General features: G+C 33.1%; 1 protein-coding gene across 1 annotated transcript; it reads left to right on the forward strand.

Moving 5' to 3' along the window:
• The first annotated feature begins 11,862 nt into the window (after positions 1-11,862).
• Positions 11,863-13,872, forward strand: LOC110782394 (uncharacterized). Its single transcript, XM_021986539.2, has one exon. The coding sequence runs from the start codon at positions 12,157-12,159 to the stop codon at positions 13,603-13,605; it is 1,449 nt and encodes a 482-aa protein (XP_021842231.2). The 5' UTR covers positions 11,863-12,156; the 3' UTR covers positions 13,606-13,872.
• The last annotated feature ends 1,035 nt before the right edge of the window (positions 13,873-14,907 follow it).

Consider the following 14,907-nt stretch of genomic DNA (forward strand, 5'->3'; position numbering starts at 1 on the left):
CTGTTTGTAATTTGCATTGTCGTTGTGGCTAATTTGCAACCAAAAAAACAGGTCATATATGCATAAGTGAATTACTGATTCCACTTCCCAAATATTTTAATTTGTTTGTTGTCTCATATATATTCATGTTATGTAGTATCACTTTACAAGATCGAGAATCAATTGACCTCATCCAAAAGAGTCAAGTTTGGCTTTATATCCTTCCTCCAATATTCTTGAAATAAACAATGAGTCGAGTCGAATTCAGGTTAAGTTATTAAGCTCAACATAACTTAAAGCTCGTTGTTATTTGAGTTGTCCTTTTTTATGTTCATTATAGTTATTTTAAGTTGTAGTATAAATGTATAATGTAACATGAAGCCTTACATGGATTTCTTGAGCTTGTTGAACTCAATATGAACTTATTTAACCTTACTTTAACTCAATTATATTCATCGAGAATTAATACGGATAATTGATACTGTGTAACATGGACATGTGTGCATAATGAATAATGAGAACGAATGTACTAAGAATGATGATGTTGGCACACGTGAGCATTGCCCCATCTAAAGCATACTCAACTAAGTGAAGAAAGTGAAGAAAACTAAGTGAAGAAAGTTGGAGAATAATTCAAAGCTAACAACATTAGATTTGGACTAAATTTGATTAATAAAAATGCCCAAATAGTATATAATCGTCAAAAAAGGAAAAAGAGGAAAAAATAAAGGAGGAAGGGATTAGCACAATTAAGAAGAGTGGCGTTGTTTGTTGGGGGATGTTGGGACCCTTCATCTTTAAGTGTATGCCCACTAAAAGGTAACAATACCTTCCATAACTTCTATTCAATTCCAAAATTTAGCCTTTTCATAATTTAATTCAATTTTTAGCTTACCAAAAATATGCTTTTGTATCCTCTTAATTTCGAAAAGCCTCCTATATCAATAATAATTTCAAAAAGCCAACCTCTAGACACTTCTATATTCTTTTGCAAAAACTACAAAAATTCTGCTTGAACTAAATTTACTGGACATTATTAATACTTCCTCCGTTAATAATACTCGTAACGTTTGTTACTTTCACGCATGCCAATGCACAATTTAGATCGCCAATATCTTAAATTCTCTCCAGGCAAAAATTATAAAAGTTGATATCTTGAAAATACGTATTGAGATGAATTTAACAAGATCCCACATGACTATGTTTTATTTGACATATAAATCACCAACAATTGTTAAAGTGGAATACGTGAATAGTGTAAAAATATCAAACATTGCGCGTATTTATAAACAGAGGAAGTAATAGAATTTATTAAATCTTATTAAACCTGAATATAAGAGAATAATTTTGAGAGAGTAACTTAATGGATATGATTGACTTATTGGACCTAATTGAGATGTTTAGAGCTTATATGAACCTATTAGATTTGAGTTTTTTTTTTTTTTGTTTTTTAAAGGGGAATATAAAGTTCCTTTAATGAGATGATGGAGTAAGTAATTGGAAAATAAAGATGAGAGGGTATAGAATAATGAAGTCAAAATCAAGAAGTTCAATTACACATGTTATAACATGTGTAAACATCATCTTGATTTGACTTTCATTGTTATTGGTACATATCTCATTTTACTTATTAATATTGGCTAGATTGCATGTATATAGCCACATAAATATGCCAATAATAATACAATATGGTGCTTAATGAAATAGACATACCAAAAACCATGAGCTACTTTTGCTAAATTGCCACATAATATAAGCTCTTAATTCAACATAAAATCATCATAACTTTTAAGAAAGAATTAAGAACAATTGATTGTTGACACGACATCAATTCCATTAAGTCACAATTTTCACCTATAAACAGTCAAGAAGATAAGTGCCAAATTTAAGTCAAAAAGGAGATGGTATGTGTTTGGTTAAATAATTGAAATAATTTGTATGGTGAAGAAAATTTTCGAATTAAAGTTGCCTTTATATTGTTGTGGCCTAGTACTAAATACTACTATACCAACTATATCTATAAATTATAATTGAGCCCACATTTGATACTTATCACTTATCTATTCATAAATCAATCGCGTAACAAATCATGTTACAGTATTAGATGATTAAATCCAGACCCATCGAAATACTATATAAATAGTAAATTTACTTATTATATGAAGTATATCTTTGGATATGTAAAAGTATAATATTAAGAGAAAACAATTGAGCCCACATACTAGAACTATGAATCAATTTATAAAACATTCATCTTTATTCGCCTATAATATACGAAAAAATGGACAAATTTTGGAAACCCCCTAAACCTAATTACTGAAGGTATACATTGTTTTATCAAATTTGGAAGTTGTGGGACCCGGTTTCGCAATATCCTAAAATTTTGGAAAATGTTTCCCATGGTCATATATATAAGTAATTTTGGTGTCAAAAAAACTCATTCGTTGGCCACTTAAATCTCTGAAATGATCTCAATTGGACAACATGCGTTTTTTTAAAAAATCGATTAAAATGTCATTTAATAGGCTTTGAAGATGGTTCTACGCTCCCAATATGACCCACGAGGACCCATAGAATATATGGGAAACTTCCAAACCTCTTACGTTTCTGGTTTCCAAAAATGTCCAAGTTTGCCAAATCGGAGGCTATTATCCATGTTTCCCCAAATTTGGAGGTTTCGAGATCCGATCTTATAAACTCTTTAAAATTTGGGGAAAGTTTCTACGGTCATATAAGAAAGTTAGGAATCATAAATACCGATTGGTTTGTCCCTTAAAGCCTCAAAGTAGCCTTGATTTGACAACATACGTTTTTTTTAAAAATCGGCTAAATTTTTTATAGTCGCAGGTGATATTCACATGTGGTGTTTCATGATCAGATCTTTTAACACAATTCTACAACTGTAGTATTATAAGGTTTGACTTTAAAAAGAGACAAGAGGCAGACACATAGCTAGTGGATATAACACAAAATAATGTTTGACCCGAAAATGTAGCTAGCTGCAACCTCCACTTTCCTTTGAATTGGAGAAATGGATGTTACTATCTATACTTGTTGTGAAAGCATAAGATTTTAAGACTTTGCATTAATGTGCATGTGACCTGCATTCTCTATCTACAAAACTACATTATTCCGCATCTACTCGTATTTACGAGCAGTGGCAGATCTTGAACTGTTAATAAGGGATCCAGTAGAAAAAATTAAACAATATAATACGGAAAATGAGAATTACACAAATTATACTCAAATTTAAAAGGGACATAATTAAATATACATTACAAAATTTTCCGTCGGGCCCCTTGAGGCCACAACAAAGATACACCATTGTCTACGAGTTTATATTTGGAATTGATTTTGGTACTCAAAAAATTTAGTTTGACACTCTCATCCACGAATTTAAAATTAGAATTGATTTTGATATTGCCATTATAAGAGCACGTCTAATTGTGTTTCTTTTCCTTTTCTAAAAACTTATTGTTACAAAATTGTAGTCATTTGATCCATACATAAGATATTGCAAAACAATATTGCATGCCTACTACGTACGGAGTATTAGAGTTAAATATTGTGCACGGTGTGTGCTTGAAATTTTATAAAAAGTTATACACAGTCCAACAACCCTTTTAAAAATTAACATATGAAACTTCTCGATCAAAAGTTGATTTATATAATAGAGATAATCGTATTGACCTGATTTCTATTTGGAAATTTGAAGCGGGTGATTGCTTAGGGTTATGATTTTGAAGTCAAATTTTGGCATGTAAACAATTATCTTTTAGGAAGAAAATGTTACTTTATGCTTTATTTATATATGTACTATTACTCCTACTATTTATCAAAGAAAATTTTCCCATAGTTTAATAGTATAAAGGTTCTATCAACAAAGATAACCGACTTTTCATAAACTTTTTTTTTCTTTAATAAGGCCGGAGTATACCTATATTGTCCCAAAGTGTCCTTGATTATTGATCATACTAGATGTGTAAACATATGTTCGAATGTTCCATTAGCTTCCTATGTTCATCAATTGTCTTATAATATATCAATTCAATAGAAGGTAAACAAAAATGACGGTACAAAATTGTGTGACAGGGGATTCTGATTCGCCTTTTACACACAATCAATTGTGTGACAGGAGATTTTGATTGGCATTTTACACTCTAGAGTTCAAGACCACGAGAACCACGTGACTAAGCTAGTGCAAACCTAGCTAGTATGAACTATATATGAAGGTAAAACCACTCCTGTTTCTTGGTGTAGAGAGTTCGAGAGCTACAGAGAGCAATGATGTAGACGAGATTCAATCTCAATTCTTGAGTACTTTCCCTCGGTACTTTACCAACTAACCTGGTTAACATGTACAAGAAAGCTACTCTTTTAGTTGGTTTGTAAGTCGAGAGAATTCCTAAGTTTATTATAGGGTTCAACAAAATATAATTTGATGATCATCTCAAACATTGATAAAGGTTTGATGTTGTGATTGTTGTCAATCATCACAAATTTAAAAGCCTCTTGAGGATTACCAATAAACAATTGAAGTATACGTACAAAGATGTACCACCACAAGTTGTAAAGTAGACACCTTCAATATATACAACCAAAATTGAATTATTTTGTTGCTCTCCAAGATAAAAAATTTCATTAGCTAGTGGACAAAACTATTGTTTTGTTTTCTACAAACATTGAGAACTATAAAAGGTATCGGACGTGGCAGATCTTGAACCAGATTAAAGGGGATCAAAAGTTTAATCAATCCAGTTTATATTTAAAGACTGAATGTCGTCCAATCCAAAGTTAAAACTTATTTTATGCATATTTTAGACACCATATCTATTTTAACTCGTGATAAATACCTGGTCAAACTAGCCTACGACCGAGCCTGGTCAAACTTGGTTAAACTCAACCAAATACCCATTTTCGAAAAAAATAAATATATAGGAAAAACACTCAGAACTACTAGCTAATTCCGGACAGCCGAACCTGTGAATCACCCGGTTTAACCCGACACATAACCCCCAACAAACCACGACCCAACCCAAGTTGGGTCAACTCAGCCCGTGCAAAACCCATCCTGAATCGGCCCGTGTCTTCTGATCGCTTTGGAGTTTAGGTAAATAGACATAAGATCGCCCTAAGGACTCGAAACATGTACTAGTATAGTACGGTGTACGGAGTACATACCATGCTTCCTGGTTCATGCAGGATATGATAGAAATAGATTGCTTAATACTAGTCAATGAATTCTATGATTTTTTTTCCAACCAAACAAGATTCTGAATCTTTCTTGAATTGATGATAATGCAGATCACCAGAATCAAAGTAGTTAAATGTTGTTATTCTAAGATTATAAGTTAATTTCAATGTGACCCAATTAATCACGTTAATTAGTTCTTTGTACTTGGATGAAAAACACAATAATTTTTGTATTGACCGTCTTAATTAATCTATATGAAGTTTATACTATAGTACATAGTATTTTTATTTTTTTTATTAGGTAAGGAGAATGACGCTATTGAACCAACAACTATTTCATGTTAGCCTATTTGGCCAGCTAGCCACCGTATAGGTGAACGTTTCAGCCATTCCCAAGCATAACGGCATAACTGATGGCCCGGGCTAGACCTTGTTACCTCAAAGTTACAAGGCGAGTCCTCCACAAATTCCACCAACTTGTGTTACGTAATACTTCTTCCGTTCATTTTTACTCGCAACATTTGTCACTTTCTCGCAAGCCAATGCACAACTTTGATCATTATCTTTAATTTCCCTTAAGGAAAAAATATAAAAAATTAATAATTTGAAAATACACATTAAGGTGAATCTAACAAGATCTCACATGACTATGTTTTATCTTACATATAAATCACCAACAATTGTCAAATTATAATATGTAAATAGTGTAGAAATCACAAACACTGCAATTATTGAAATTCGGAGAAAGTATTATACTATCTTATCAAACGGAAATGATAAAGGTCGCAACATGCGACCTTTAAGCCGTGCCACAGTGGTGACATGTCACGCCTATGTGTCATAAATGTATTTGGAAACTAAAATATTTAGATTATATAACTTTTATACATGTCATAAAAAAGGTAGGAAAATCTTAATATTTTAATTTACAAATTGAATAATGTAATTTTTTATTTCAGAAAAATAATTCTAATTTGTATAGGAAATTAGAAAAAAAAAATACTTTTAATTATTTATATGATATAGGAAATTAAAGTAAAAAATATATTTACTAATTTATACTTAGAAAATAAAAAATACAGATATTAGAAAATAAAAAAAAATAGGACCTTTCTCAAACATTTTTTAAGTTTTCAGTGTTAATTACATAAACAATGCATCGAAAACATTATAATTTTTAAAATTTAGCTAGGGTGCGTGTCTTGAGAGGTACGTACAATTTGATTTATTAGTATATATATATAATCAAATATTTTAATTAGTTGATACAATGTTAACCAATATCAACTCGACAAGTGCATAAAATCACAAAATTATAAATTATAAATATGTTTTTAAAAATTGGAGGGCTTCTTTTTCCAATAATTATTCGACTCTCGTCAAAGAAAAATATACAATGTCGAGTATATGTTTTCAAGAACAAAAGAAGCATTGCATTTGGATTGATGAAACTATCCATTTGCATATCCCGTTGTCTCCGCCTTAATAAGAATTTTATTATTGATATTTCAACAAATTAAATTAGTCTACGTACACATAGCCTTTGTGGTTAATTTGTTAGCAAGATATAGTTCCGTACCAAGTTATTAAACTTAAACTCATACGGTAGTATTCATAAGACTGATCATAGAAAAATTTAATTCAAATACTGCTTTGTTCTGTTCACCTTATTTTCACTTATTTCAGAAAAAATAAGTTCAGATAACTTCAGATAGGATAAGTTCAGGAAAAATAGGGGTTGACCAAGTATAATTTACAACTAAAATAAGTATAAGTTCAGATAAGATAAGTTCAGGAAAAATAAGTGAAAACCAGGTGAATAGAACGCACCCTGTACATAGGGATAAACGGGTTCAGACTTTACGCTATAATGATCTTGAAAAAGACTACTCAAACGACCAAGTCGATTAGGTCTTTTGCCTAAAGATGGTTGCGAGTGGGGCCAGGTTTTGGGCTGAGCCCTGTGCCTTGGACCTAAGGGGGCCAGGCTCATGTCAAGCCCACTTGTTACGTGTCAGGCAGATCCAGACCTAAAATTTTGAAAAAGCGGCTCAGAATTGCCTCAATCCACATCTAAGCCTAATTTCATTTTATTTAACGTACGTGTTTTATCACGATGGGTCGTAATGTGTTGTGCCTTGTGGATTTGTTCCAAAATAAAGTTGTTTGGGTCCAACCCACGGCCCACGATTTCTTGCTCAAGCTGTGCCGTGCTTTTTTAATGCTGGGTCATGTCGTGTCTTGGACCGACCCAACCCAGTGCCATCTTTACCCCCTCAATATATGTCGATAAATTGGATTAAGGATAAGACATTTTCAAACCTCTATTCACCAAATAAGGCCAAGGTAGATTTTTTTATGTTGGATACATTGAACAGTAAAATAGAAGTATAAAATTTGTGAATAGATATCGAAGTGAAGCACAAGTAGTGATGCCAAGATATATAAAATAGAGAATGAATGTCATTCCTTGATCCGACAAGTGGACAATATCACTGCTTTACTGCCTTTCCATTGTTAGGCAAAAGGTTAATCTCACTAACAAGTATCGTCCCTTTTCTTGCCTTTTTAGGGGGGGTTTTCTTTGTTAATGTTGTTTTAACAGCTGTTAATTAACTTGTAGTAATATCTTTTTAAATTTTCCCTTAAAGAAATTAGTGTATTCCCCATCTGGCCATCTATCCGTCAGTGTAACACTTATTTAACTGTCAGAGCATGTTCATATTGCTATGAATAGGCAGTATGAATGCCTTTGTGGTATGTTGATGGTTTTCTACAAGGATTTGTAAGTAAAAATATAGGTGACCATCAAGCAGTCAATTAGGGTTGGGATTGGTTCGGTACGTACATGCCCTCGTATCGGGCCTGCGTGCCTAGAAGCTAGAACGAGCGGAGGAAAAGTAGTGTACGTCAAGCTAGTCATGCTCGTGTCTATCTTCCATAAACAAAGTCAATGTACAACCGGACTCAAATTGGGTTGGATTTGGTTGGGGCATCTTGACCTAGAACAACCCCGAATTAATTTGGCATTGATCGTGTAATATTAGTTCCGACCCTCCTAAACTTTGAGTATAATTATATATATCCTATACTACATTGCTTAAATATTTTATGGGCCCTCTATATAGACGGTTCAAGATCTGCCATTGTGCATGAGTCAAAAGTCGATTATCTCTAGTATAAGCTAACTCCTGAGCACTTTAGAGTTCACGTAAAAGATCAATAATACCCTTAATGCTTAATTGTTAAAAAAGTATATAAATCGTTGAAACAATACTTGAATTTAAAGCCAAAATTTTGAAAATGTTTGCAAGCATCACATGCGCCAGATACCAGTAAAATTATATGCAATCCTAAAAACCGTACATATAATTTTTTCCATAAACCAACATTTGGTTGATACCTTTTATCTAATGTACGTTTCTTTAGGGCGAATGAAGCACAAAAACAATACCTGATATATCGTATAAACACACCCAATCTTAAACATTAGGCCAAAACCTGACAGGTCTGATGTACTGTTAAGTACGTAGTGTTGGTAAATAATAATGCCAATTTGCACATGCGCAGGGCGATATGATACTGATTGCCAGATAATTCCAAAAGAAAAGAGGTCACACCCTTTAATCATTACTTATCTTCCTTAATTAAATAATTAATTACTCCTTAATTACTATATTAATGCAAATGGGTGGTTAGATTACTTGATTGTTTGACCATACACACACAAAACAGAGAGAATAGAAGAGAGAACCATGCATGATGGCAAAGAAAGAGATGAACATGGGAATAACGCATGAGGAGACATATCATAGACATTACAATTTTGGACCACTCTTGTAAAATTTTATTTTAATTATTTGAATATTATATTACTTTTATAAAAATTAAATTAAAATAAAAGGCATGCCTTGTGTCCAATTTTATGATTTTATCATGACATATAATTTTATTTTAATTTAAATATTAGTTTTTATAAAAATAAAATAAAATAAAAAGCATGCCTTGTGTCCAATTTTATGATATTATCATGACATATTATAAAGTTTTGTAGCCTACATAGGAGCATATGTTATCATTTATATCATGCAATTCAATGACAACAATAATAATAGTTATTATTATTATTACAACTTCCTATAGTTTCCCAATTTGATCATCATAAGTTCATGCGGTTTGAACTCTCTTTTCTCAACATTAATCTTTTGCATGAGAAATTTGTTTGTTAATTTGGCAATCTAGCAAGTGTTGAAAGTACATGTTTGTCTTCTTGATCTAGAGAGTGTACGGGAAATAGATATGTAATTGAATATATTAGTATCAAATTTAGCTAGGTATATATGTAAGGTATGAGACTTGAATCTCAAGTCACACAGAAATAAAACCCCTACAACTGTTGTGAATGTCAAGTGGTACAACGCATGCTTCTAAACCAATAGAAAAAATAACTTAAATTATATATTCTTTTAATAAATTCCTAAATTAATGCTCCTCTATTTGTTCCGGTATGTGAGAGGGTTGTAAATCTATGGGGTCTACTATTGTATAAGAAAACTTTCGTTAGTCATATGGGAGGCTGATCGAAAATGGACTATCTATCCCTTGAGCTAGCTAGTTTTTAAGGATGGTTCTCCTGTTATCCTGTATTAATAGTCGAATGATCTTTCATAATGAGATTGGAATCAATACTTAATAACCGCCATTGTATTAATTAATAGCCACATTATTGTATTGTTTGGTATAGTAAAGTCTTCAATTGGCTTAAGATTGTGTAAAAAAGGAATAATTGATGAGTTACCAAACAAGTAATACCATGAATAAGTTAGATTGAAAGTAGTTCACTTTGGTTTGTAGGTACTAGGTTGTTTAATTTGATGATCCATATCATGTTTGAATATGACAAGGCTAGCTAGCTAGCTAGCTAATTAAGTGAAATGCATGAACCAATTGAGAAGACACTCGAAAGTCTGGTTAAATGCATCTTATGTGCATCATTCAATGGTTTTTCAATCATTTCTTAGCTCTAATTTCAGATTTTTCAATAAGTTTTTTTTGGTGAATATATAATAATTGATCGATCTTTTGTGTTTGATTGACCATACATGAAACTTAGCTTCTTGTTTACACTCTCCTCCATCAATTCTTGATTATTCATCACTCAATTTGAAGTTTTGAACTACTTGATTTGTTTTTATTGGTAATCTATCACATTTATGTCGACTACTGGTATAAAGAGATAGAGTCACAACAGACAAGTCGTCCCAGGTTTTGAATACCATCCTTTAAGACATCATGTCAGACTATAACTTTGAGATATAAGCTATTAAGTATATACTATGATGTACATAATTAAATTGCAATTTAATTTAGTTTATGGTGTTATGTCATAACCTTTTACGAGGTAAGTGATTATTTTAATTAATTAATTTATTTGATTATTAAAATACGCAAAAAAGAAAGAAAAAAAATTGTATGAAATGGCTTTTCAAATGGCTCAAAAGCTAGTTTCAATTCATAACCAAAATGAAAATGTTGACTACTGGTATAGCTAGAATGTTTCTTTTTATCATTAACTTTTGGTTCTTTTGCTTGGAAATTTACTAATCCTTGTTTTGTATACGCAATAAGAATCGAAATCGACTACCATTTCATTACATTCGAACAGTTGAGCGGCCACCAGCTAGCAACTTTCAATCAATATTCAACAAGTGATCTAACTAATTATACATTCTTTCACAAAAAATTATACATACGTATTTAAAAACAAGTTAAGTGAACCAGCCAACAACAATTATACCGGCAATTAAATAATATCTTAAAGTCTTAATCACCTAACTCAATGGGAGTATCTAATTCTTCATGTGAGTACAACATTGGGTCATGCAATTAGTGCAAAACGGTAGTGTCTTAAACACCCAAATTAAAAAGAACCCCTTTAGGCTAAACATATAATATCATGGCCAATGTTTATGGTTTTGATATTTTTGAAACAAAATCAAAAGACATAAACATGATTAACCAAACTCCACGCTCTCCTCTTAAAGTTATTGATTACACCTCCAAAACACATCTTTCCAAATTTAATACCCCAACTAATTTTCCTTTTTATATTAAATAAATAAATAAATAAAACCCTGAATTTTGTAGCTTTTGTTTTTATATTTTAAAAATTTGCAAGTTCAAAATCCAAAACCCCACAAAAAGACAAAGCAATCCCCATCCATTTGCCCCTCCTCACTTAGTGCATGTGTATGTACATGGAGTCATGGAGTACGGATTTTCTGTTCCACAATTTGTGTACCATTTTTATGTCACTTTTTCCTACTGATTGATACTCTAAAATGTAAAACTCTCGCCTTCAAGGTCAATCGTCTGACCACTCGAGCATCGTGAAGGAGATAAGTCCCATCATTTGCCTTAATTGATCAGTTTATAAGGAATTGTGTTTCTCCACAGAACACGCCATACATTTCCAAACTTGACCCCTTACTCTTTACCAACTGAGTTATGCGCTGTATTATTGTAATTTCAGACATAAGAACAAGAACAGTAGACCAAGTACGAATATCAACCAACAACACAAACCAACATACACCGTTACAAACGATACACAAAATTGTGGGACAGAAGATTTAGTACTGATATACATCACCCTCTCCCTTTATATTCATTGATTCAATTCATTCATATGGATTCTAGTTTTTGTTACTTTCTCTCTCCTCAAAATTTCTTTTACTACTACTATTTGTAGTGCTCTCACTACATCCCACGAGCTTCCACTTGCTTCATTCCATTCTTCACTCCAATCAATCATCCTTTTTAATTTCTTTCTTTCTTTTCTTATCTCATCACCTTCTTCTATAAGCCCCCCACAACTCATTTCTTCAATCATACATTACATTACATTCCATCTTCTTCCCTAACCTCTGAACTTTCTCTCTCCATCTCTAAAAAAAACTTCATCATTCTCTCTCTAGCCTTCTAATGGCGAGAGAAACAATAACATGGTTAAGCAGACTAAAATCCCAAATCTCACACAAACTAATTCACCCAACAACAAAGATAACAACTCGATCAAAATCCAAGAATGTTGGAGTTTTATCTTTTGAGATCGCCGGTCTCTTATCGAAGCTACTAGCACTCCACCATTGTTTATCAGATAAGAACATTGTTCGTCTCAAGAACGAAGCGATCTCACTCGAAGGAGTGAGGAAGATCGTATCGAACGACGAGAATTTTCTTCTGGGGTTAGCTTGTTCTGAGATGGTTCAGAGTATTCATGTTATTTGTAAGACCGTCGCACGGTTGAGTGACCGTGCGACGGACCTTACATTGAGGTCTTTTTATGAGTCGGTTGAGGATTTCGCCAGCACAGGGCGGGACCAGCATGGGTGGGCCGCCCTGTGCGGGAAAGATTTTGAAGGGTTGGTTAGGAGGATTGACAGATACATCGCAGCGACTGCTGCGCTGTATAGGGAGATTGAGGAACTAAACACGCTTCAGAATAGTCTGAGGAAAACGCCCCCGGATAGTCCGGGGGCGTTGGACGTGCAGCAGAAAGTGGTGTGGCAAAAACAGGAGATTAAGTACGTTAAAGAGAAATCCCTTTGGAATAGGAGTTATGATTCGGCTGTCCTTTTGTTGGTTCGGTTAATATTTACTGTTCTAGCAAGGGTTAAATTCGTGTTCGGGATCGGACAGAGTTACTACCCTCTCCCAAGCACGCTTCCGAGGAGTCTGTCTGCTTCGGCGACCGTTTTTCCTCATTCAGATCTCAACAATAATATGAACAGCCTTAATTCTTACGTGTCGGGTCCGTTGACGTCCACCCCCCTCCGCCTCAACAAGAGGGGGGTCGGAAATGGTTCCAGAACCGGAACCAGACTTGGGTTCTTCGAGTCTAAAGCCAAGGACCTGACACCGCCCTCAACTACATTGGGGGCGGCGGCCTTGGCTTTACACTACTCCAACTTGATCATCGTCCTAGAAAAAATGATCAAGTCACCCCACTTGGTGGGGCTAGACGCGAGGGAGGATGTTTATTCTATGCTCCCGCATAGTATAAGATCTTCCCTTCGCGCGCGGCTAAAAGGGGTCGGTTTCTCAGCGACCGACCCCGTTTTAGCCGCAGAGTGGAGGGACGCCCTCGGGCGAATCCTCGCCTGGTTGGGCCCGTTAGCCCACAACATGATCAAGTGGCAAAGTGAAAGGAGTTTCGAGCAACAACATCTAATGCCCAAATCAACCAACGTTTTGTTACTACAAACGTTACATTTTGCCAACAAAGATAAAACAGAAGCTGCAATTACAGAATTACTAGTTGGGTTAAATTATATATGGCGATTCGAGCGCGAAATGAATGCTAAAGCCTTGCTCGAATGCTCAAACTTCTTCTTCAACAACAAAAATAGTTCACCAATCAATCTACAATGATATTATTAGTATAGCAATCAACTTGTAATTTTTTTAAAATTTTTTGGGGGTTGCTTTGATTGATTTTTAGTTGTTATTTTTAATTAATTAGAATTCAATCAACTCATAAAATGGGTGGATTTTAATTTTGAGATCTCATTGATTATTGATGAGAGATTAAAAGGGTCTTTTAAGGCAAATTTGACCCTAGAAATTGTATAGTTTGTAGTACTTAATCCTAATACTTAATTACTTTTATTAGTACAAATAAAGGTTTGTTTGGTTGTACATGAATATGATGGTTGAGTGACATTTAAGAAAAATAATAACAAGCTCATGAATTTGTGTTATATTTGACTATATTTGTTTATTTATTTTGATTAAGAAAGAAAACCTTGGTTGGCAACCTCAAACATTTTTCGTGATGAAGTACAATGACTTCAAAAAAAAGAGAAAATAATAAATAATACTACGTACATAGAAATTGCACTAGCCTCGAACTATCTCAGTCCCACTTTCTGGTGAGTAGACTACAAAGATGAACGATTAACCGAGCAGTAAATGATAGACCCTTCAGTCTCCCAACGAAAGCATACTCGAAGCTATATTTGACCATATGATTGATTTATTTTAATTTATTAATTTTTTTTAAATGATGCTATTATGCTATATGATTTCTTACCATGTGAAATTGTTCTTCTTTGCAATAAAATACAATACAATAAAATTATAGCAACCTGCAATAATCAAGGAATGTGCCATCAAATCAAATTTGTTTGATCTTTCTTATCTTAGCTCCTACGATACCAAAATAGAATGATTTAAAATAGGAAATCATTGTATTTTCCCACTCTTCCAAACATGCCTATATAACATGCATGGAGTTTTTTTCATTAAGAAATAAAGTTTTTGAACCAAAATTTTAAATTATATATATTACGTACGAAGTATATTATGTTACATAATCGATCTTTTATTTCAACTATGAAGGAGTAAATTCTTTTACGGAGTATATATGGTGTACAACTTTAATCATATAAATCAATTTGAATAGTTGAACACGAGTCAGTTTTCTCATGTTTAAATGACTAACTTAAATTACAACTCCGTAAATTTAGGGATTCAGCGAGGGGATAGCTAGGAGCCTAGGATGGATTAATCTACGAGGGAATATATTTAAAAAATTATTGTTTAAGATCTTGATTCTATTGAGTAGCAAAATGGAGAGACTTTTTTGGTGTAAAATAGTCAACATAAATGAAAGTGTAAGGTCCTATAAATAAAAGCAATAAAAAGGGAATGGAAAAAGAATTAATTAAATAA

Source organism: Spinacia oleracea, chromosome 3, assembly GCF_020520425.1.
Source record: "Spinacia oleracea cultivar Varoflay chromosome 3, BTI_SOV_V1, whole genome shotgun sequence".
Classification (NCBI taxonomy): domain Eukaryota; kingdom Viridiplantae; phylum Streptophyta; class Magnoliopsida; order Caryophyllales; family Amaranthaceae; genus Spinacia; species Spinacia oleracea.

Coding starts and splice junctions, on each gene's coding strand:
- LOC110782394 (XM_021986539.2), top strand. CDS start 12,157: ATGGCGAGAGAAACAATAACATGGTTAAGCAGACTAAAATCCCAAATC.